General features: G+C 44.8%; 1 protein-coding gene across 1 annotated transcript in view; it reads left to right on the plus strand.

The window, feature by feature from the left end:
- Positions 1-26173, plus strand: part of LOC112236602 (Rho GTPase activating protein 36) — a 153195-nt gene that overhangs the window by 116270 nt on the left and 10752 nt on the right. The window contains exons 4-9 of the mRNA XM_042329323.1: positions 12965-13050; positions 13557-13775; positions 16775-16985; positions 22881-22936; positions 24406-24556; positions 26051-26115. Of these exons, the coding sequence (XP_042185257.1) occupies positions 12965-13050; positions 13557-13775; positions 16775-16985; positions 22881-22936; positions 24406-24556; positions 26051-26115 (788 nt within the window). The remainder of the gene's footprint in view (positions 1-12964; positions 13051-13556; positions 13776-16774; positions 16986-22880; positions 22937-24405; positions 24557-26050; positions 26116-26173) is intronic.

Genomic DNA, 26173 nt, shown 5'->3' on the forward strand with positions numbered 1-26173 from the left:
GGGGATAGAAGAGTGGCAGGGAGAGGGAGACAGGTTGGTGGGGAGAGAAGAGTGGCAGGGAGAGGGAGACAGGTTGGTGGGGAGAGAAGAGTGGCAGGGAGAGGGAGACAGGTTGGTGGGGAAAGAAGAGTGGTAGGGAGAGGGAGACAGGTTGGTGGGGAGAGAAGAGTGGCAGGGAGAGGGAGACAGGTTGGTGGGGAGAGAAGAGTGGTAGGGGAGAGGGAGACAGGTTGGTGGGGAGAGAAGAGTGGTAGGGAGAGGGAGACAGGTTGGTGGGGAGAGAAGAGTGGCAGGGAGAGGGAGACAGGTTGGTGGGGAGAGAAGAGTGGCAGGGAGAGGGAGACAGGTTGGTGGGGCAGAAGAGTGGCAGGGAGAGGGAGACAGGTTGGTGGGGAGAGAAGAGTGTCAGGGAGAGGGAGACAGGTTGGTGGGGAGAGAAGAGTGTCAGGGAGAGGGAGACAGGTTGGTGGGGAGAGAAGAGTGTCAGGGAGAGGGAGACAGGTTGGTGGGGAGAGAAGAGTGTCAGGGAGAGGGAGACAGGTTGGTGGGGAGAGAAGAGTGTCAGGGAGAGGGAGACAGGTTGGTGGGGAGAGAAGAGTGGCAGGGAGTGGGAGACAGGTTGGTGGGGAGAGAAGAGTGTCAGGGAGAGGGAGACAGGTTGGTGGGGCAGAAGAGTGGCAGGGAGAGGGAGACAGGTTGGTGGGGAGAGAAGAGTGTCAGGGAGAGGGAGGCAGGTTGGTGGGGAGAGAAGAGTGTCAGGGAGAGGGAGACAGGTTGGTGGGGAGAGAAGAGTGTCAGGGAGAGGGAGACAGGTTGGTGGGGAGAGAAGAGTGTCAGGGAGAGGGAGACAGGTTGGTGGGGAGAGAAGAGTGTCAGGGAGAGGGAGACAGGTTGGTGGGGAAAGAAGAGTGTCAGGGAGAGGGAGACAGGTTGGTGGGGAGAGAAGAGTGGCAGGGAGAGGGAGACAGGTTGGTGGGGAGAAAAGAGTGTCAGGGAGAGGGAGACAGGTTGGTGGGGAGAAAAGAGTGTCAGGGAGAGGGAGAATGCGTGGAGGACAAAGGAGAGGAAGACCAAGAGCGGTGGTCTCTGATGAGATAAGGGCCAATTATTGACCATGTTGTAAACCATGTTCTCTCTTTGAGAGAGGCCGGTTTAAGGGTGTAACCAAATCTGCAGCATTCAAGAGTTGCATCAAAAGTACAAATTTCCCGGCAAAGCAACAGGTGAGACCAAACAGGGTCCATTCGCAGCTATGCGTAATGTAAAGTACTGTAAAACTGTGGACTCACTGTATTTTAGAGAGTAATGGAGCTGCATGCCAGGCAACCTGCACATACATTCATCTTTGTGGATGAAGCTGGATTCAACCTGGCAAAAACATGCCGCAGGGGAAGAAATGTGATTGGACAGAGAGCAACCGTGGATGTCTGCTTGACCTGCATAATCAACTTGTGCCAGTGGAGGGGAGAGGGGCAAGAAACTCCCCTGCCTTCGTTGTTGTGTGGGATAATGTGGCATTCCACCACTCTGCTGCACTACCTTCGTTGTTGTGTGGGATAATGTGGCATTCCACCACTCTGCTGCAGTCACAGACTGGTTTACTGCACATCCCAGGATGTCAGTACTATCCCTGCCTCCATACTCCCCCTTCCTAAACCCCATAGAGGAGGTTTTCTCTGAGTGGAGGTGGAAGGTTTATGACCACCATCTACATGACCAGATGTCCTTACTGGATGCTATGAATGCGGGGTGTGGAGACACTTCTCCTGAAGACTGTCAGGGTGTGGAGACACTTCTCCTGAAGACTGACAGGGTGTGGAGACACTTCTCCTGAAGACTGTCAGGGTGTGGAGACACTTCTCCTGAAGACTGCCAGGGTGTGGAGACACTTCTCCTGAAGACTGTCAGGGTGTGGAGACACTTCTCCTGAAGACTGACAGGGTGTGGAGACACTTCTCCTGAAGACTGACAGGGTGTGGAGACACTTCTCCTGAAGACTGGCAGGGTGTGGAGACACTTCTCCTGAAGACTGACAGGGTGTGGAGACACTTCTCCTGAAGACTGACAGGGTGTGGAGACACTTCTCCTGAAGACTGACAGGGTGTGGAGACACTTCTCCTGAAGACTGGCAGGGTGTGAAGACACTTCTCCTGAAGACTGGCAGGGTGTGGAGACACTTCTCCTGAAGACTGACAGGGTGTGGAGACACTTCTCCTGAAGACTGGCAGGGTGTGGAGACACTTCTCCTGAAGACTGGCAGGGTGTGGAGACACTTCTCCTGAAGACTGACAGGGTGTGGAGACACTTCTCCTGAAGACTGACAGGGTGTGGAGACACTTCTCCTGAAGACTGGCAGGGTGTGAAGACACTTCTCCTGAAGACTGGCAGGGTGTGGAGACACTTCTCCTGAAGACTGACAGGGTGTGGAGACACTTCTCCTGAAGACTGACAGGGTGTGGAGACACTTCTCCTGAAGACTGCCAGGGTGTGGAGACACTTCTCCTGAAGACTGACAGGGTGTGGAGACACTTCTCCTGAAGACTGGCAGGGTGTGGAGACACTTCTCCTGAAGACTGACAGGGTGTGGAGACACTTCTCCTGAAGACTGCCAGGGTGTGGAGACACTTCTCCTGAAGACTGACAGGGTGTGGAGACACTTCTCCTGAAGACTGCCAGGGTGTGGAGACACTTCTCCTGAAGACTGACAGGGTGTGGAGACACTTCTCCTGAAGACTGCCAGGGTGTGGAGACACTTCTCCTGAAGACTGACAGGGTGTGGAGACACTTCTCCTGAAGACTGGCAGGGTTGGATTAGACATTCCAGAAGATACTTTCCAAGATGCATCGCCAGAGAAGAAATAAGATGTAATGTTGATGAGCACTTGTGGCCAAATGCAGGAGAGAGGGAGAACTAGAACCCTCACAGTACTGTACAGTATGAGTGTTATACTATACATGTTGATGAGAACTAGAACCCTCACAGTACTGTACAGTATGAGTGTTGTACTATACATGTTGATGAGAACTAGAACCCTCACAGTACTGTACAGTATGAGTGTTATACTATACATGTTGATGAGAACTAGAACCCTCACAGTACTGTACAGTATGAGTGTTGTACTATACATGTTGATGAGAACTAGAACCCTCACAGTACTGTACAGTATGAGTGTTATACTATACATGTTGATGAGAACTAGAACCCTCACAGTACTGTACAGTATGAGTGTTGTACTATACATGTTGATGAGAACTAGAACCCTCACAGTACTGTACAGTATGAGTGTTATACTATACATGTTGATGAGAACTAGAGCCTACAGAATTATAAATATTTAACACATCAAAATAAAGCTTAACTTCTTGTTAATCCAGCCGCTGTGTCAGATTCCAAAAAGGCTTTACGGCGAAAGCACACCATGCGGACAGCGCCCCACATACAAAAGCATGAAAAACATATTTCAACCAGGCAGGTGTGCCACGAAAGTCAGAAATAGCGATATAATACATGCCTTACCTTTGGTGATCTTCTGTTGGCACTCCAAAAGGTCCCAGTTACATCACAAATGGTCCTTTTGTTCGATAAAGTCCTTCTTTATATCCATAAAAACTAAGTTTAGCTGGCGCGCTTCAGTCAATAATCCACCCAGTTTCCCTCCATCAAAATGCATACAAAATGAATCCCAAACGTTACAAATAAACTTTTCCAAACAAGTCAAACAACGTTTATAATCAAACCTTAGGTACCTTAATACGTAAATAAACGATCAAATCTAAGACGGAGAATCGTTATTGTCTTTACCGGAGAAAAATACCAAAGAATGCGCTCTCATTCACGCGCTTGGAAACACTACAGCCAAAATGGGAGGCACCTAGAAAAAACTACAATATCTGGCTGATTTTTACAAAACCAAAGGCTGAAACCCTTTCTAAAGACTGTTGACATCTAGTGGAAGCCCTCGGAACTGCAATCTGGGAGGACTTCGCCTTATAATAAAAGTGACAGCCATTGAAAACAGTGGTAGGCTGAATTTTTTTGGGGGGGGTGGTTTGTCCTCGGGGTTTCGCCTGCCATATCAGTTCTGTTATACTCAGGCATTATATTAACAGTTTTAGAAACTTTAGAGTGTTTTCTATCCAAATCTACCAATTATATGCATATCCTAGCTTCTGGGCCTGAGTAACAGGCAGTTTACTTTGGGCACGCTTTTCATCCGGACGTGAAAATACTGCCCCCTACCCAAGAGAGGTTTTAACAAGTGACATCAATAAGGGATCATAGCTTTCACCTGGATTCACCTGGTCAGTCAATGTCATGGAAAGAGCAGTTGTTCCTAATGTTTTGTACAATTAGTCACACAGTGTGTGTGACTAAATGACTAATACCTGTCAAATGATCAGCCACTGTTGTCGTGCTCACTGTAGTAAGCTCGATCTCAACCACGAGGCAAGGGGTTCTTTAGAGTGTAGATGATTCACTGTTGCAATGTTTTGTCTGTAGTAGACATTTGTAAACACTGCCTCCAGAGTGCATGCACACTGACACACTCTCATAAACATGGGTAGGATTGATTAGTCTAGCCTGGACAGAACAGGTCCAGCTAGACAGCCTCTTGTCTTATCCAGGGATAGGCTTGATTAGTCTAGCTTGGACCTGTCTGGTCCAGCTAGACATCCTCTTGTCTTACCCAGGGATAGGATTGATTAGTCTAGCCTGGACAGAACAGGTCCAGCGATACAGCGTGGAGAGGAGGGTAGTGATACAGTGAGGAGAGGAGGGTAGTGATACAGCGTGGAGAGGAGGGTAGTGATACAGTGAGGAGAGGTGGCGTGGAGAGGAGGGTAGTGATACAGCGTGGAGAGGAGGGTAGTGATACACCGTGGAGAGGAGGCGTGGAGAGGAGGGTAGTGATACAGTGAGGAGAGGAGGCATGGAGAGGAGGGTAGCGATACAGCGTGGAGAGGAGGTTGAGGACATCGCTATTGGGGTGTAGCTGTTTCTTAGTAATACGAGAGGAATCCAGTGTAAGGAATATGTGACCCCTGGGTTCATTTACATTCTGTCACATTCTCTTACATTGCATTCTGTTTCTCTCTCTGATGACCTCCACCCTTAGCCCATAACTATTGTGCGCTCTTAGCCAGTGGTGGACATAGGCGACATCGGCAGCTGCCTGGGCCGGCATCTTGCAGGGTGCTGCATGGGGCGCCCGAAAAAAAAAAAGGTTTTTAAATAATAATATTCAGAATGGTACATTTGCGTGATCGTTTTTCTATCGCTCATTTGCACATCATGTCAATGATATCATGTCACCGTGTGGGACTGTTGGTCAATTAACCTTGTCGGAGTGGGCGCCCTGATTCTAGTTTGTGAGCTTGGCAGGCTACGGCCTGGGGAGGGAGAGATGGGGAGGGGGCCGTTGGTAGATTGACCTCAGGTCTCCCTACTGGAAGCCCGAGGAAGGGGGAGCAGGGGAATCTATCAAATAGGTCACCTTTAACTTTGTACTGTACTAATGCAATTAGTAATGCAATTAGTTGTGATATTTAGTTTGTGTGTTTCTTGTTTGAAGTCAAAGGTGTAAAAATCAGGTTCTCTTCTTTATAAGTGTGTTATTCTATGTGTGTATTTGTGTGATTATAGGATTTGTGCAATTTAGTTTGATTTGTGTTTTGTTAGCAACAGGGTAATTGTGTAATAATTCAATTCTCTTTCTTATTTGTATTTATATACTACAATTTGTTTCTATTTGTCTTTGTTACTTATTTTTTATAGTCTTTATAGTCTTATTTTTGTATATATATTTATAAAGTTTTAAATGTTAAGATGATTTATTTGTTTTCCAAATTTCTGAATTAAAAATGACAGTTAGTGCAGAATGGTGATTTTGGGGGGGTAGTGCGCTGAAGGGGGGGTTCGCCCAGGAAGCCATACAAGCTAGAAGCGCCAAGTAGTTTGGATGTAGTGAACTACTTTTTTCAAAGTAACTTTAGTTTCGGTAACTAAATGTTTCTTAAGGGTAGCTTCAGTGTAGCTGAAGAAGTTGACTCTTAGAGAGGCACAAACCCATGTAACATGAACATCAACAGTGACGACCTGTCATTCAGGGCAAGTGGGGCATTAATGCGTGTCACATAGAAGTTTGCAAATAATGTTAAAAAAAAATAAGAAATGTAATTGAGTTTATTAAGCCGCATACAAACATGGTCTCTTTTTTTTGTTTCTTGAGTAATATAACTCCAAAATCCAGGTGTTTCAGCCTTTTGCTCAATGCTTTCTGTGGGGGTGGGGCTAGCCAGCAGAAAGTACAAAGCCTTGCATCTGTTTTCTATCATGATTGGCTCAGTTTTCTGTCACTCATGAGACAGTACCTCATCCCCAATTCTAACGTTAGAAATTGCCATGTGACGTAATCTGCTGTTGGGACAGCTTTATGTAGGCCCTAACAGTTTGTGGGCACCGTTTGTCACCGTTATAGTGCAATTCATGTATTGTTTAGTGTTGTGTTGTATTGTGTTGTTGCTTTCATGGCATTATTCCCACATTGTTTAGTTTGCCCCACCAAGATTTGCATGCTGAAATCGCCACTGAACATCACAGTAATCATGTTATTTTGTTTGTTTTTCACCTCAGCTTCTAATTGGATTAATTTTGTCTCATTGCTGGCCTGAGATGAACTAGCTATCGTATTGTTAGTCATGGTTTCCATCACATGAAGGTATGTTGTTGTTTATAGACCCCTTTATAAAGGACTGGACACGATGTAAAGCTCAGGACCGCAGAGACCTATGTTCCCCTGCTGCAGAGTTCCAGAACTGGACCTGTGGTCTCAGTCATAGTACCACAGAGACTTATATTCTGCAGAGTTCCAGGACTGGACCTGTGGTCTCAGTCATAGTACCACAGAGACTTATATTCTGCAGAGTTCCAGGACTGGACCTGTGGTCTCAGTCATAGTACCACAGAGACGTATATTCTGCAGAGTTCCAGAACTGGACCTGTAGTCTCAGTCATAGTACCACAGAGACTTATATTCTGCAGAGTTCCAGAACTGGACCTGTAGTCTCAGTCATAGTACCACAGAGACCTATATTCCCCTGCTGCAGAGTTCCAGAACTGGACCTGTGGTCTCAGTCATAGTACCGCAGAGACCTATGTTCCCCTGCTGCAGAGTTCCAGAACTGGACCTGTGGTCTCAGTCATAGTACCGCAGAGACCTATGTTCCCCTGCTGCAGAGTTCCAGGACTGGACCTGTAGTATTCTAGTAATAGTTTCTCGTAAAAGCTGTCGTTTATCATAACAGGGACACACATCTGCTTTTGTGTGTGTATACATCCGTTGTAGTTTAAAGCCCAAGCCTACATGAGCTATTAGAGCTGCTATTAATACTATCTATCCCACAGAGTCTTCCCAATGATGGAACTAGCTACCGTATTGATAGCGAAGTCATTCATGGTTTATCATAACAGGGACACACATCTGCTTTTGTGTGTGTATACATCCGTTTATCTGTCAAACTCTGCAGGGGGGTCCAGAATGTAGCTACTGTGCCACAGCCAGTTAGCATAGGCATACAGAGCTAGCTTATGGTCCTGTAATTCAAATGAGGACAGCTAGTTGGAAAGCTAGCTTATGGTCCTGTAATTAAAATGAGGACAGCTACTAGCTAGCTAGCTTATTAGCTAGTTGGAAAGCTATCTTATTAGGCAGTTAGCCACCTAGCCCGCTAGTCAACAAGCCACATGCTGGCTAATTAGTCAGTTAGCTTGTTAACCAGTGACAGGAGGATTTAGCTAGTTGCGGGCCGACCCATCTGGTACCTCTGATGTACCTACCCACACCTGTCCATGGCTTTCCTGTACTGTACCTTTGGACCGGCTTCAAGTAAAGTATTAGATGAGAGAGAGAGAGAGAGAGAGAGAGAGAGAGAGAGAGAGAGGTCCTTACTGTTAGATATATAAAGGCTTTACAGAGACCAGTCAACGCAGGTCCTTACTGTTAGATATAAAGACTTTACAGTCAACGCAGGTCCTTACTGTTAGATATAAAGACTTTACAGTCAACGCAGGTCCTTACTGTTAGATATAAAGACTTTACAGTCAACACAGGTCCTTACTGTTAGATATAAAGACTTTACAGTCAACGCAGGTCCTTACTGTTAGATATAAAGACTTTACAGTCAACACAGGTCCTTACTGTTAGATATAAAGACTTTACAGTCAACGCAGGTCCTTACTGTTAGATATAAAGACTTTACAGTCAACACAGGTCCTTACTGTTAGATATAAAGACTTTACAGAGACCAGTCAACACAGGTCCTTACTGTTAGATATAAAGACTTTACAGTCAACACAGGTCCTTACTGTTAGATATAAAGACTTTACAGAGACCAGTCAACACAGGTCGGGCTGGCAGGTTCTTCTTATTGTCTAACTAAACACTTCTGGTTTGTCAGAAAGCAGAGGGCAGGTTTTAGCAAGTCAACACTTGCTCCAAGACATTATGATGTCTTATCTAAAAACATTAGGGCTGCTTAATGGGGGACATGTAGACAAAGGAGACTGCAGGAGTTTCGGCCTAAATACGGGGGCGGGTGGGGGTGTTACCATAGAGATACAGTTATTATAAAGATAAACCATTGGATTCGAAACCTAACTCCCCAGCTTGAAATATCTATGTTCACGTCTCCTTATATAGTATAATTGGCTAAGATGTTTGTCAAGCCGGGCAGTCCTGTGTGTTTGCGAGGTAGAGGTTCCCTGGTTGGAGCCCAGTGAGGGATAGGGACAGGGATTGGGACAGGAACAGGGACTGGGACAGGGTTTGGGACAGGGACAGGGACTGGGACACAGACAGGGACAGGGACAGGGACTGGGACTGGGACTGGGATTGGGACAGGGACTGGGACTGGGACTGGGACTGGGACTGGGACTGGGACAGGGACAGGGACTGGCACAGGGAAGTAAGCTATACTGTTAAGCAAGCAGAGTGACACCTGTTATACTGTGTTTACGGTTGAGTTGCCTTGCTGTCTGTCTTCTAGCTGTGACTGTAGGTTACATCTCAAATGGCACCCTATTCCCTATATACCGCACTACTTTTGCACGTGACTAATATGGCAGTGGTCAAACGTAGTGCACTACATAGGAAATAGGGTGCCATTTGTGATGGCCATGGTTGTTTGACTAATAGGATGTATCCTAATCCTCTTGAAACCTCCTCTCACTGGCACTCTCTACGACCTAGGGACAATTAGGCCAGATTACAATGCCAGGCCAGAACTCACACAGCAACATGGTCCCATTCAAATGTGTAAAAATAGTGACATTTAAGCCTTGTATGTACTGTATGTGCAACTAGCGATGACATACTATATATCGCGACATTAAAATAATGGCATTTTACTGTTGTGGTTTATTGACACCAAAATGTTATGTCACCAGAACCATGTACATAGAGAGAGTGACCAACTTTTAGAATTTAAAATATAATATATATTTTTACATTCAGTTACATGGTATTGGTTATTGTAATGTTAATGTTGAGCTAACATGGCTGCCAGAGAATGTTGAAGTGTCATGTTAATTAATGCATCATAATGTAGAACCCTCAATGTCCCACCTCTCTAAATACATGGCTCTGTCACCAAAGGTGAGGAAAACACAGGAATATACAACAGGTATCAGTGTTCCTCAGATCTGCGAGTTTAAACTGAATATAAGGAGGGTATTTAGGGGGAGGGGTTGTTTATGGATGGGGTCAAAGTGTAATACGTAGGGCAGTGGTTTCCAACTTTTTCTAGCATGAGAGCTACTTTAAAAAAATAGAATATGTCACGAGCCACACATTTTATTTTAGCTTTCAAATAGGCACATACTTCTCTTCTCCCATGTATCTCCTTCGCCGGGTCCTTACTGCACAAGAAAAAGTAGTGTACTACGTTTTCTGTCAATATACCTGGTAAAATAATGGTTCATAAACAACTCTAAGGGGGGGGGGGGCCCTATAAACTGTCATAATCTGTTCCCAAATTATGTTTTATATTTTCCCAAATTATGTTCTCAGTTTTTATTTTCACTCTTAAAATTAGAATTGTTCAAATGGATGTTCTGAGTCCAACTCATGGGGCTGGAAGAAAAGTTACACATTTAGATTTTTGAGTGCAGTTGCCCTTTAAATGCTCATCTGGCCCTTTAATTGCGCATCTAGCTAGTGAGGAATGTGCCATCTAATGGCTGCTGATAATTTCACGGCAAAGTTGGAAAATGACAACTAATAGATACAAATGATACAGTGCCTTCGGAAAGTATTCAGACCCCTTGATTTCATCAATCTACACACAATATCCTATAATGACATAGCAAAAACAGGTCTTTAGAATTTTTGGTTAATTTATATAAAAAAGAACAACTGAAATATCAAGTTTACATTACACCCGTATTTGGGGAGTTTCTCCCATTCTTCTCTGCAGATCCTCTCAAGCTCTGTCAGGTTGGATGGGGAGCATTGCTGCACAGCTATTTTCAGGTCTCTCCAGACATGTTCGATCGGGCTCAAGTCCGGGCTCTGGCTGGGCTACTCAAGGACATTCAGGGACTTATGCTAAAGACACTCCTGTGTTGTCTTGGCTGTGTGCTTAGGGTCATTGTCCTGTAGGAAGGTGAACCTTCGCCCTAGTCGGAGGTCCTCAGCACTCTGGAGCAGGCTTTCAACAAGGATCTCACTGTACTTTGCTCCATTCATCTTTGCCTTCATCCTGACTAGTCTCCCAGTCCCTGCCGCTGAAAAACATCCCCACAGCATGATGCTGCCACCACCATGCTTCACCGTAGGGATGGAGCCAGGTAACCTCCAGACGTGACGCTTGGCATTCAGGCCAAAGAGTTCAACCTTGGTTTTATCAGACCAGAGAATCTAGAGGTGCCTTTTGGTAAACTCCAAGTGGGCTGTCTTGTGCCTTTTACTGAGGAGTGGCTTCCGTCTGGCCACTCTACCAACAAAAGAAACCTGATTGGTGGAGTACTGCAGAGATGGTTATCCTTCTGGAAGGTTCTCCCATCTCCACAGAGGAACTCTAGAACTCTGTCAGAGTGACCATCGGATTCTTGGTCACCTCCCTGACCAAGGCCCTTCTCCCACGATTGCTAAGTTTGTCCGGGTGGCCAGCTCTAGGAATATTATTGGTGGTTCCAAACTTCTTCCATTTAAGAATGATGGAGGCCACTTTGTTCTTGAGGACCTTCAATGCTGCAGACATTTTTTGGTACCCTTCCACAAATCTGTGCCACGTCACAATCCTGTCTCGGAGCTCTACAGACAATTCCTTTGACCTCATGGCTTGGTGTTTGCTCTAACATGCATTGTCAACTGTGGGACCTTATAAGGACAGGTGTGTGCCTTTCCACATCATGTCCAATCATTTGAATTTACCACAGGTGGACTCCAAAAGATGATCAATGGAAACAGGATGCACCTCAGGTAAATTTCGAGTCTCATAGCAAAGGGTCTGAATACTTAATACATTTGTAAACATTTCTAAAAACCTGTTTCCGCTTTGTCATTATGGGGTATTGTGATGTCATTATGGGGTATTGTGATGTTGTTATGGGGTATTGTGATGTCGCTATGGGGTATTGTGATGTCATTATAGTGTATTGTGATGTCATTATGGGGTATTGTGTTGTCATAATGGGGTATTGTGATGTCATTATGGTGTATTGTGATGTCATAATGGGGTATTGTGATGTCATTATGGCGTATTGTGATGTCGCTATGGGGTATTGTGATGTCATAATGGTGTATTGTGATGTCGCTATGGGGTATTGTGTATTGATTGCTGAGGATTTGTATTTATTTAATACATTTTAGAATAAAACTGTAACATAACAAAATGTGAAAAAAGTCAAGGGGTCTGAATACTTTCTGAAGACACTATATTCTTAGTCCTGATGTACTTCTGCCAGGTAAGCCTACTTTGCAGTTAACATTTAACTTGGGTTTTTGGAGAATGTATTTCTGTCAACCCACAAGATGGTTATCACATCAATTGGCTACACACAGACAGGGGAAATATTGCTGTAAATTAATTGGCAGATATTATGTTAGGGTTTGGCATTTTAAGACAATAGTGGCTGATACCTGTGAGATTAGTTTATGACAGTTAGCAGTTAAACACGTGAAAATTCCATGTACTTTCAGAATTGTTTAGCAGGCTACTCATCGGTAGTCTGCCGAGCTACTGGTGGGTAGTCTGCCGAGCAACCTGTGGGAGACCGCTGACATAGGGCATTACTGGGCCCCAATCCCCATGGGTAGAATATATGGTTCCCACCATAGAAATGTTGCTGTTGTATGTATGGCTATTTAACCCTCAAAACACAGGGGAAGAGAAAAGATGAAACACCTTCCTGTTTGTGAGTAGTGGAGATGAGATGGGATTAGAATGGGTGGAGGGAAGGAGAGGAATGTTGATAGTCTCAGGGAGGAAGGAATTACAACTTGTTAAAAATAAGTATCCTTAATGTAAAATTGTTCTCCCTCTCTCTCGCTCTCTTCTTCCCAATCTATCCCTCTCTCTCTCCTTCCCAATCTATCCCTCTCTCTCTCTCCTTCCCAATCTATCCCTCTCTCTCTCTCTCTCCTTCCCAATCTATCCCCCTCTCTCTCTCTCTCTCTCCTTCCCAATCTATCCCTCTCTCTTTTCCTCCATTATACCTATTTTTCCCTTCCCTCCATCCCTCCCTCTCTCCCTTTCTCCATCCCTCCCTCTTTCCCCTTCTCCTTCCTCCCTTCCCTCTATCCCTCCCTTCCTCTCTCTTTCCCCTTCTCCTTCCTCCCTTCCCTCTATCCCTCCCTTCCTCTCTCTTTCTCCATCCCTCCCTCTCTCCCTCTTTCCCCTTCTCCTTCCATCTATCCCCTCCTCCCCTCTATCCCTTCTCTCTCTCCCCTCATCTCTCCCACAGAGACAGCCGCCAAGGCGTTTGGTATAACCCTCTCCCAGGCGATAGCCAACGACCGGGCGTACAAGCAGCGCCAGGATGCTCTGAAGGTTGGTTGTTTTCAACGTCAGATTGTTTTACTGTAAAGTGTGAAAAAATGCAGTAAAAACTCAGCAGTGGGTCTAGATCCAGGTGAACAACTAAGTATCCAAAAGCAAGTAAAACATTTAAATAAATAAAAACTCCCACTAGAAAAGACAGAAGAACAACGTTTTAAAAGGATAGCCCTTTTTCTACTTACCCAGAGTCCAGTATGAAGGAAGCTGAAGGTAGTTTAGCGAGCCAATGCTAGCTAATGCTAGCTCAATGACTGGAAGTCTACCGGAACAGCTAATGCTAGCTCAATGACTGGACGTCTACCAGAACAGACCTTCTTCCTTCATACTGGACGCAGAGACAGAAATTGTATCCATGAGTTTATCTGACTCTGGGTAAGAATAAAAAGGGTAATTGTCAAATTATCATACTACCACTTTTACTTTAGTTCGTTTTACTGTAAAGTGTGTTGCACTTGATTTGAGTGTGAAAGTTTGATCTGATTTGATTTGCTCTGAAGGAGAGCAGAAGAGACTGTCTGGATCTGGAGGCCAGCGTCCTGATGTTCCGGGCTGAAAAACGCCAGCTTAGCGACGGGAACAAACCCCTCTGCAGCACGGCTTCATCACCCTTCAGTGGATCTACAGCTTCGTCTTCATCATCCTCGTCAGTGCTGGAGCTGCACAGCAAGCCGCTCTCACCCAGGTTCCTGGATAACACGGCTAGAGTGCAGAGACGGGTGAGTTGGAGAGAGCAGACAAAGACGCACGCGCACGTGCCGTGCACACATGCATGCACACACACACACACACACACACACACACACACACACACACACACACACAGACACACACAATGAGACCGTTTGGACTGATATATGCTGACCTCTTCTGGGCATTTGAAAGAGCTGTCAAAAGTCCAACAAACATTTGTCAACTACAATTTTCAAAACAAGACCATGTTAACATATAGTGTCTTCAGGAAGTATTCACGTCCCTTGAAGTTTTCCACAGTTTGTTTTGTTACATTTAAATGTTTATGTCACAGCCTGTAGGCTGTGTGTACACAATACGCCATAATGTCAAAGTGGAACTATGTTTTCCGCATTTCTTTCTGATTAATTCAAAATTAAAAGCTAAAATGTCTTGATTCAATTAGTATTTAACCCCTTTGCTATGGCAAACCTAAATAAGTTTAGGAGTACAAATTTGCTTAACAAGTCACATACAAATAGCATGGACTAGTGTTTAATAGGATTGTTTTTATGACTACCTCATCTCTGTACCCCAATTACAGAAATAAATGTTATTATTATATTATACAATTATCTGTAAGTTCCCTCAGCCAAGCAATGCATTTCAAACACAGATTCAACCACAAAGACCAGAGAGGTTTTCCAATGTCTCGCAAAGAAGGGCATCTATTGGTAGATGGATAAAATAAATGATAATTACTTGAAGTTATTAATTACACTTTGGATGGTGTATCAATACGCCCAGTCACTACAAAGGTATAGGCTTCCTTCCTAACTCAGCAGCCCAGAGAGGAAGGAAACCACTCAGGGATTTCACTATGGTGACATTATAACAGGTACAGAGTTTAATGGCTGTGATAGGAGAAAAACAAGTATGGATCAATAACATTCTAGCTACTCCACAATACTAACCTAAATGACAGAGTGAAAAGAAGGAAGCCTATACAAAATAAAAATATTCCTGGGAAAGATGGATTGTCAAGAAAAGTCAAAAGTCATGAGCAACGTTCCCTCTAAACTGCGCACGTGCGCGGCTGTGCATTTCCTCCAGGACTGCCGCGCCAAAGAAATGCCATGCCGCGCATTAGTTTGCGCCATATAGATCAAAGTGTATAACAACGTTCCTTTGTTAACTCGCTCGTTTCCCACCTACACTTTCTCTCATTACTCTATATCCATAAACTCTCTTAAAATGTTCCTCTCTTCCCCCCTCCTGTCTCTCTTCCTCCCTCCTGTCTCTCTTCCTCCCTCCTGTCTCTCTTCCTCCCTCCTGTCTCTCTTCCTCCCTCCTGTCTCTCTTCCTCCCTCCTGTCTCTCTCCCCCTCCTGTCTCTCTCACTAGCCCCCTCCTGTCTCTCTTCCTCCCTCCTGTCTCTCTCCCCCTCCTGTCTCTCTTCCTCCCTCCTGTCTCTCTTCCTCCCTCCTGTCTCTCTTCCTCCCTCCTGTCTCTCTTCCTCCCTCCTGTCTCTCTTCCACCCTCCTGTCTCTCTTCCTCCCTCCTGTCTCTTCCCCCTCCTGTCTCTCTCCCCCCTCCTCATCTCTCTCCCCCCTCCTGTCTCTCTTCCTCCCTCCTGTCTCTCTTCCTCCCTCCTGTCTCTCTTCCTCCCTCCTGTCTCTCTTCCCCCTCCTGTCTCTCTTCCTCCCTCCTGTCTCTCTTCCTCCCTCCTGTCTCTCTCCCCCTCCTGTCTCTCTTCCTCCCTCCTGTCTCTCTTCCCCCTCCTGTCTCTCTTCCTCCTCCTGTCTCTCTTCCTCCCTCCTGATTCTCTCTCCCCCTCCTGTCTCTCTCCCCCTCCTGTCTCTCTTCAAGTCCCCTCCTGTCTCTCTTCCTCCCTCCTGTCTCTCTTCCTCCCTCCTGTCTCTCTTCCTCCCTCCTGTCTCTCTCCCCCTCCTTCTCTCTTCCCCCTCCTGTCTCTCTTCCCCCTCCTGTCTCTCTTCCCCCTCCTGTCTCTCTTCCTCCCTCCTGTCTCTCTACCCCCTCCTGTGTCTCTCCCTCCCTCCTGTCTCTCTCCCCCTCCTGTCTCTCTCCCTCCCTCCTGTCTTATCCCCCTCCTGTCTCTCTTCCTCCCTCCTGTCTCATTCTTCCTCCCTCCTGTCTCTCTTCCCCCCTCCTGATCTCTCTTCCTCCCTCCTGTCTCTCTTCCTCCCTCCTGTCTCTCTTCCTCCCTCCTGTCTCTCTTCCTCCCTCCTGTCTCTCTTCCTCCCTCCTGTCTCTCTTCCTCCCTCCTGTCTCTCTTCCCCCTCCTGTCTCTCTTCCTCCCTCCTGTCTCTCTTCCTCCCTCCTGTCTCTCTTCCTCCCTCCTGTCTCTCTTCCTCCCTCCTGTCTCTCTTCCCCCCTCCTGTCTCTCTTCCTCCCTCCTGTCTCTCTTCCTCCCTCCTGTCTCTCTTCCTCCCTCCTGTCTCTCTTCCTCCCTCCTGTCTCTCTTCCTCCCTCCTGTCTCTCTTCCTCCCTCCTGTCTCTCTTCCCCCTCCTGTCTCTCTTCCTCCCTCCTGTCTCTCTTCCTCCCTCCTGTCTCTCTTCCTCCCTCCTGTCTCTCTTCCCCCCTCCTGTCTCTCTTCCTCCCTCCTGTGTCTCATCTCTCCCTCACTCTCTTGTCTCCCTCCTGTCTCTCTTCCTCCCTCCTGTCTCTCTTCCTCCCTCCTGTGTCTCATCTCTCCCTCCTCTCTTGTCTCCCTCCTGTCTCTCTTCCTCCCTCCTGTCTCTCTTCCTCCCTCCTGTGTCTCATCTCTCCCTCCTCTCTTGTCTCCCTCCTGTCTCTCTTCCTCCCTCCTGTCTCTCTTCCTCCCTCCTGTGTCTCATCTCTCCCTCACTCTCTTGTCTCCCTCTTATTTCTTTCCTCTCCTGCTCTATCCATTCTCATCCCCTCTATTCCCTCTCCCAAATAATCTATAATCTAACTTGAAATGCTCAAACTCTCTCTTTCTCCCCCTCTCTGTCTCTCTCTCTCTCTCTTTTGTTGTCTCTCTTCCCATCTTCCCCTTTTACAGGGTGGCCTATCAGTGGACTGCATCTCAGATCTTGTAGAGAGTCAGTCCCGCCTGTTGGAGGCGCTACAGCTGTCCCACCCTGCAGAGCTGGAGCTGAAGAAGACTGCAGCCGGAGCCGGGGGGCGGACCCAGACCAAGCTCAGCCTCAACCCCATCTATAAACAGGTCCCCCGTGTGGTGGAACGCTGCTGCTGTCACATAGAGAGACACGGTGAGTGTTTGTTTTATTTAACCTTTATTTAACTAGGCAAGTCAGTTAAGAACAAATTCTTATTTTCAATGACGGCCTGGGAACAGTGGGTTAACTGCCTGTTCAGGGGCAGAACGACGCTCTAACCACTAGTTGTTGTAGCGATGAGACAAGATAGTAGCTACTAAAAACAATTGGATACCACGAAATTGGGGAGAAAAAGGGGTACAAAAATGTAAATGAAATAAAAATCTATTACATTCATAGAACAAGAGCGTAAAATGTTCTTTGTCACAGAAAAAACATAATATGAAAACACTTCATATCAAAACATTTGGACAACATAGAATTATATACTGTCTCTTATTTAGAGGCTTAAAGTGCGCTTCCGTAAATGAGTTTGGTGTACAGTATTTGTAAGGCATCAACCAAGCTTTTTCAGGAATCAACATGTTCCAAAATGTTTTACCTTGAGGTGTAAATTGGTTCCGTGAATTGGGAAATGTGTCTTACGTACTTGCTATAACAAGATTTCTCAAGTAGGCCCTGCCTTCCAAGCTGAGTTCTAGATAAACTCTGTGATCCTCACCAACGCTCAGATGAGTTTTCATAATATAGTTAGACTACTGGGAATGGCTTTGATCACAGAAATAAACTCTCTGAAAGGTATTGGAAACTAATTCAATGTTATAAATTGTTCATACAAAATAATACCTCTGTTGTGGAACACATTAAGAACAAAGTCAATATTCCTTTCATGCCAGCTGAACAATTACTTTTCCCATACAGTTATGTCTGAATTATTCCACAAAGTTGTGCAGGAAACATATTTTCCAGGGCATTAAAGCTTGTTGGTGAAAGCTAGACAATTTAGCAGGTAATCTTTTGGGAAGATAATTACATTTCAGTAAAAATGTAAGACCTCCCAACTTATGAAACACATTATTTGGAGATGAAATACCAAATTGATTCTGTATTTGACCAAATATCTCTTCAACCAATTGATCATGAAAGTGTTATTTATGTCAACAAAATCCAACACTTCCAGACCTTCAGATGTTTAAAATGTGATATGACTTCTTCAGTTTGTGAGACGTATTTTTCCAGATGAAGTCAAGAAAGGTCTTGTCCACATCACCAACAAACTGTCACAGTCCAAACACACCAAGACAGTTGTGAAGAGGAGCACGATGCCTTTCCCCCCTCAGGAGACTGAAATGATTTGGCATGGGTCCTTAGAAAGTTATACAGCTGCACCATCGATCTGCACCATCATTGCATCACCGCCTGGTATGGCAATTTCTCGGCATCCGACCGTAAGGCGCTACAGAGGGTAGTGAGTACGGCCCAGAACATCACTGGGGCCAAGCTTCTTGCCATCCAGGACCTCTATACCAGGCGTATCAGAGGAAGGCCGAAAACATTGCCAAAACTCCAGTCACCCAAGTCATAGAATGTTCTCTCTGCTACCACATGGCAAGTGGAACCGGAGCACCAAGAATAGGTCCAAAAGGCTCCAGCTTCTACCCCCAGGCCATAAGACTGCTGAACAATTCATCAAATGGCCACCTGGATTATTTGCATTGACCCCCGTTGTTTTTACACTGCTGCTACTTGCTGTTTATTATCTATACACAGTCACTTTACCCCTACCTACATGTACATATTACCTCAACTACCTCAACTAACCTGTTTATTATCTATACACAGTCACTTTACCCCTACCTACATGTACATATTACCTCAACTACCTCAACTAACCTGTTTATTATCTATACACAGTCACTTTACCCCTACCTACATGTACATATTACCTCAACTACCTCAACTAACCTGTTTATTATCTATACACAGTCACTTTACCCCGACCTACATGTACATATTACCTCAACTACCTCAACTAACCTGTTTATTATCTATACACAGTCACTTTACCCCTACCTACATGTACATATTACCTCAACTACCTCAACTAACCTGTTTATTATCTATACACAGTCACTTTACCCCTACCTACATGTACATATTACCTCAACTACCTCAACTAACCTGTTTATTATCTATGCACATTCACTTTACCCCTACCTACATGTACATATTACCTCAACTACCTCAACTAACCTGTTTATTATCTATGCACATTCACTTTACCCCTACCTACATGTACATATTACCTCAACTACCTCAACTAACCTGTTTATTATCTATGCACATTCACTTTACCCCTACCTACATGTACATATTACCTCAACTACCTCAACTAACCTGTTTATTATCTATGCACATTCACTTTACCCCTACCTACATGTACATATTACCTCAACTACCTCAACTAACCTGTTATTATCTATACACAGTCACTTTACCCCTACCTACATGTACATATTACCTCAACTACCTCAACTAACCTGTTTATTATCTATACACAGTCACTTTACCCCTACCTACATGTACATATTACCTCAACTAACCTGTTTATTATCTATGCACATTCACTTTACCCCTACCTACATGTACATATTACCTCAACTACCTCAACTAACCTGTTTATTATCTATACACAGTCACTTTACCCCTACCTACATGTACATATTACCTCAACTACCTCAACTAACCTGTTTATTATCTATACACAGTCACTTTACCCCTACCTACATGTACATATTACCTCAACTACCTCAACTAACCTGTTTATTATCTATACACAGTCACTTTACCCCTACCTACATGTACATATTACCTCAACTACCTCAACTAACCTGTTTATTATCTATACACAGTCACTTTACCCCTACCTACATGTACATATTACCTCAACTACCTCAACTAACCTGTTTATTATCTATACACAGTCACTTTACCCCTACCTACATGTACATATTACCTCAATTACCTCAACTAACCTGTTATTATCTATACACAGTCACTTTACCCCTACCTACATGTACATATTACCTCAACTAACCTGTTTATTATCTATACACATTCACTTTACCCCTACCTACATGTACATATTACCTCAATTACCTCAACTAACCTGTTATTATCTATACACAGTCACTTTACCCCTACCTACATGTACATATTACCTCAACTACCTCAACTAACCTGCTTATTATCTATACACAGTCACTTTACCCCTACCTACATGTACATATTACCTCAATTACCTCAACTAACCTGTTATTATCTATACACAGTCACTTTACCCCTACCTACATGTACATATTACCTCAACTAACCTGTTTATTATCTATACACATTCACTTTACCCCTACCTACATGTACATATTACCTCAATTACCTCAACTAACCTGTTATTATCTATACACAGTCACTTTACCCCTACCTACATGTACATATTACCTCAACTACCTCAACTAACCTGCTTATTATCTATACACAGTCACTTTACCCCTACCTACATGTACATATTACCTCAACTACCTCAACTAACCTGTTTATTATCTATACACAGTCACTTTACCCCTACCTACATGTACATATTACCTCAACTACCTCAACTAACCTGTTTATTATCTATACACAGTCACTTTACCCCTACCTACATGTACATATTACCTCAATTACCTCAACTAACCTGTTATTATCTATACACAGTCACTTTACCCCTACCTACATGTACATATTACCTCAACTAACCTGTTTATTATCTATACACATTCACTTTACCCCTACCTACATGTACATATTACCTCAATTACCTCAACTAACCTGTTATTATCTATACACAGTCACTTTACCCCTACCTACATGTACATATTACCTCAACTACCTCAACTAACCTGCTTATTATCTATACACAGTCACTTTACCCCTACCTACATGTACATATTACCTCAACTAACCTGCTTATTATCTATACACAGTCACTTTACCCCTACCTACATGTACATATTACCTCAACTACCTCAACTAACCTGTTTATTATCTATACACAGTCACTTTACCCCTACCTACATGTACATATTACCTCAACTACCTCAACTAACCTGTTTATTATCTATACACAGTCACTTTACCCCTACCTACATGTACATATTACCTCAACTACCTCAACTAACCTGTACCCGTGCACATTGACCTGGTACCGAAACCCCTGTATATAGCCTTGTTATGGTTATTTTATTGTGTTACTTTTTTTAAAACTTTAGTGTATTTAGTAAGTATTAAATATAACATTTTCTTAAAACTGCATTGTTGGTGAAGGGCTTGTAAGTCAGCATTTCACGGCAAAGTCTACACCTGTTGTACTCAGCGCATGTCACAAATACAATGTAATTTGATTTGATCTCTTTAGAGGTAGAGGGATTGACAAACAAAGACAATGAGGGGCACACAAAGCGAGACAGTCCCTCTACCTTGAACAGAAGCACACTCCAGTATAGAGTATAGATCCCTTTGCAGCCAAATATTAAATATATTAATTCATTTTAGGAAAGAAATTCATATATTGTCTGCCTAAGTGATTTTTAGATAGATGTATTCCTAAATATTTAACACAGTGCTTCAGAGGAATGTTTTCTATTTCTTTATCTTCAGAGTCATGTAAAACAAGATTTCAGGAACGTTCCGTTTTAAACCAGAGCCAATAGAGAATGCAGTGATGTCACTAAGGGCCTGGGCGACCTGGTCTTTGTCTTTAAAAACAAAGAGTAGTATCGTCAGCCTGTTGGGGAATTTGGATTTCTCTATCAAAACTAGATAAGCCATACAAATGTGCGTTATTCAGAATATCTAGAGATGGAAGTTCCACAACCAAAATGTATTTAAAAAAAAAAGGCTAAATTGGGTAGTACACGTCTTTTAGATGTATTACGGTTTCGTATCACAGAACTATTTATATCTTCATAAAACATGCGAATGACTTCGATAACATTTTCACCGAAACCAAAAAGTTGGGAGACCGAAAGAGAAATTCGTGTTCAATTGTGTCAAAGGCTTTACAGAAGTCTGAAAAGAAAGTAGAATCTGAGCCCATTGCATTTGAATAGTCCATACGTTCCAAGACTAAACAAATGTTGAATTTGTATGTGACGGCCCTTCATAAAGCCTGCTTGAGTATCATTTATAATGTGGTCTTTTCCTTTCTTTGGTCTTTTGGCATAAACCAGAAGTAATCAATTTGTGATCAATATTTACTAAAGTGTGTGTGTAGATGTGTCTGTATATCAAGACATTTTTACATCAGCATTTTTAAAGCGCATGTTTCTAGTTTTCCGGGATACAGTATTTTCAACCTCACTTCTGTTTTCCTCAGGCGTCTTGCTCCGACTGCTATGTTAGGTTACAAGTGCTGTACAGATACCCAGCCTAAAACCCCCAAAGCGAGGCGCAGTGGCCATGACAAACTGCCTAGAAGGCAGGAACATACAAAGAATCCTAGAGAGGATGCAGAGTCAGAGGGCTGCCCTCTTCTGGCTCTACCTTCATCATAGGAATCCATTCGTAACACAGGTTAGGGTTGTGTCCAGTTACATCACTACAGCCTATGGGTGAGACACAGAGGATACAATGAACCACCAACTGTTATTAATATCACGTCTGCTCCCGCTCCCCCTCTCTGGCGCTGTTAGTCGTCAGGCTGCTCATCATTACGCACACCTGCCACCCTCGTTACGCGCACCAGCGCTTCATTGGACTCACCTGGTCTCCATCACGTTATTGATTGCCTCCCCTATATCTGTCACTTCCTCAGTTTCATCCCAGTGTCTGCATTGATGTGGTTTTGTTTCTCTTGTCCAGATACTGTTTTTGCTTTGTTTCATGTCTAGTTATTATTAAATCATCACCCTGTACTAGCTTCCTGTCTCCCAGTGCCTGTCGTCTCAAGACCGTTACAAGTAACTGTTAAAAATGTTGCACTTTTTTAAAATGTCAACTGTGTCTTCTCAGGGCTACAAACTGTGGGGATCTTTCGTGTTGGCAGCTCCATAAAGAGAGTTCGGCAGGTGAGGCAAATTAAATTTAAAAAATATCCACATTACATGGATGCACTGTAGTGATTTATACCTACTGGGTGTAATGATGTACTGTAGTGATTTATACCTACTGGGTGTAATGATGTACTGTAGTGATTTATACCTACTGGGTGTAATGATGTACTGTAGTGATTTATACCTACTGGGTGTAATGATGCACTGTAGTGATTTATACCTACTGGGTGTAATGATGTACTGTAGTGATTTATACCTACTGGGTGTAATGATGTACTGTAGTGATTTATACCTACTGGGTGTAATGATGTACTGTAGTGATTTATACCTACTGGGTGTAATGATGTACTGTAGTGATTTATACCTACTGGGTGTAATGATGTACTGTAGTGATTTATACCTACTGGGTGTAATGATGTACTGTAGTGATTTATACCTACTGGGTGTAATGATGTACTGTAGTGATTTATACCTACTGGGTGTAATGATGTACTGCAGTGATTTATACCTACTGGGTGTAATGATGCACTGTAGTGATTTATGCCTACTGGGTGTAATGATGTACTGTAGTGATTTATACCTACTGGGTGTAATGATGTACTGTAGTGATTTATACCTACTGGGTGTAATGATGTACTGCAGTGATTTATACCTACTGGGTGTAATGATGCACTGTAGTGATTTATGCCTACTGGGTGTAATGATGTACTGTAGTGATTTATACCTACTGGGTGTAATGATGTACTGTAGTGATTTATACCTACTGGGTGTAATGATGTACTGTAGTGATTTATACCTACTGGGTGTAATGATGCACTGTAGTGATTTATACCTACTGGGTGTAATGATGTACTGCAGTGATTTATGCCTACTGGGTGTAATGATGTACTGCAGTGATTTATACCTACTGGGTGTAATGATGCACTGTAGTGATTTATGCCTACTGGGTGTAATGATGTACTGCAGTGGCCTACTGGGTGTAATGATGTACTGCAGTGATTTATACCTACTGGGTGTAATGATGCACTGTAGTGATTTATGCCTACTGGGTGTAATGATGCACTGTAGTGATTTATGCCTACTGGGTGTAATGATGTACTGCAGTGATTTATGCCTACTGGGTGTAATGATGTACTGCAGTGATTTATGCCTACTGGGTGTAATGATGTACTGTAGTGATTTATACCTACTGGGTGTAATGATGCACTGTAGTGATTTATACCTACTGGGTGTAATGATGTACTGCAGTGATTTATGCCTACTGGGTGTAATGATGTACTGCAGTGATTTATACCTACTGGGTGTGTTGATGTTGTGACAGGTGTATTTCTCGTCATCTGTATACACAGGGCCGTTGATCCCTGTCATTTTCTGTTTTCAAAGCATCATCACACGGGAAACTGACCTTTCATTTACTGTGTGTGGCCGGTGCATGTTAACTTGTTTATGTGTATGTCTGGTTCTGATTTGTGTGTGTGTTTCAGCTGCGTGAGGACTTTGACATGGGGACAGATGTGTGTCTGGAAGAGGAGACCAGTGTCCATGACGTAGCAGCCCTGCTGAAGGAGTTCCTCAGAGACATGCCTGACCCTCTACTGCCTAGAGAGCTCTACTCTGCTTTCCTCCACGCCAACCGTACGACACACACCCTACCCCCTAATCCCTCCCCCCGCACACGCACACACACCCTACCCCCTAATCCCTCCCCCCGCACACGCACACACACCCTACCCCTAATCCCTCCCCCCGCACACGCACACACACCCTACCCCTAATCCCTCCCCCGCACACGCACACACACCCTACCCCTAATCCCTCCCCCGCACACGCACACACACCCTACCCCTAATCCCCCCACCCCCGCACACACATACACAACCCCTCCCCCGCACACGCACCCTACCCCTAACCCCTCCCCCCCGCACACGCACACACACCTTACCCCCTAACCCCCCCGCACACGCACCCTACCCCTAACCCCTCCCCCCGCACACGCACCCTACCCCTAACCCCTCCCCCGCACACGCACACGCACCCTACCCCTAACCCCTCCCCCCGCACACACAAACCCTACGCCCTAACCCCTCCCCCGCACAAGCACACAAACCCTATCCCCTAACCCCCATGCACACGCACACAAACCCTACCCCTACCCCTCCCCCTTTGCTGCTCATCTCTGTGGGTATCTAACCCATCTCTTTCCTCTCTGTGGGGTTAGGTATCTAACCCATCTCTGTCCCCTCTGTGGGTATCTAACCCATCTCTGTCCCCTCTGTGGGTATCTAACCCATCTCTGTGGGTATCTAACCCATCTCTGTGGGTATCTAACCCATCTCTGTCACCTCTCTGGGTATCTAACCCATCTCTGTCCCCTCTGTGGGTATCTAACCCATCTCTGTCCCCTCTGTGGGTATCTAACCCATCTCTGTGGGTATCTAACCCATCTCTGTCACCTCTCTGGGGGTTAACCCAGTCCCCTCTGTGGGTATCTAACCCATCTCTGTCCCCTCTGTGGGTATCTAACCCATCTCTGTGGGTATCTAACCCATCTCTGTCCCTCTGTGGGGGGTATCTAACCCATCTCTGTCCCTCTGTGGGTATCTAACCCATCACTGTCCTCTCTGTGGGGTTAGGTATCTAACCCATCTCTGTCCCCTCTCTGGGTATCTAACCCATCTCTGTCCCCTCTGTGGGTATCTAAACCCATCTCTGTCCTCTCTGTGGGTATCTAACCCATCTCTGTCCTCTCTGTGGGGTTAGGTATCTAACCCATCTCTGTCCCCTCTCTGGGTATCTAACCCATCTCTGTCCCCTCTGTGGGTATCTAACCCATCTCTGTCCCCTCTGTGGGTATCTAACCCATCTCTGTCCTCTCTGTGGGTATCTAACCCATCTCTGTGGGTATCTAACCCATCTCTGTGTGTATCTAACCCATCTCTGTCCTCTCTGTGGGTATCTAACCCATCTCTGTCCCCTCGGTCTCCCCTCATCTGTCCTGTAGTTCTGCAAGGGACAGACCAGTTCCTGTACCTCCAGCTGCTCCTCTAACCCATCTACCGGCCCCTCTGTGGGATAACCCATCTCCGTCCTCTCACCCTGTTATCAACCCATCTCAGTCCCACTGCACAGGACACCATCTCTGGACCACAGGACACCATCTCAGGACCACAGGACACCCACCACAGGACCAGGTGGTTAGTGTCTAACCCATGTCTGTGTGTCTGTGGGTGTGTAACCCATCTCTGTGTGTAA

Source organism: Oncorhynchus tshawytscha, linkage group LG10, assembly GCF_018296145.1.
Source record: "Oncorhynchus tshawytscha isolate Ot180627B linkage group LG10, Otsh_v2.0, whole genome shotgun sequence".
Classification (NCBI taxonomy): Eukaryota; Metazoa; Chordata; class Actinopteri; order Salmoniformes; family Salmonidae; genus Oncorhynchus; species Oncorhynchus tshawytscha.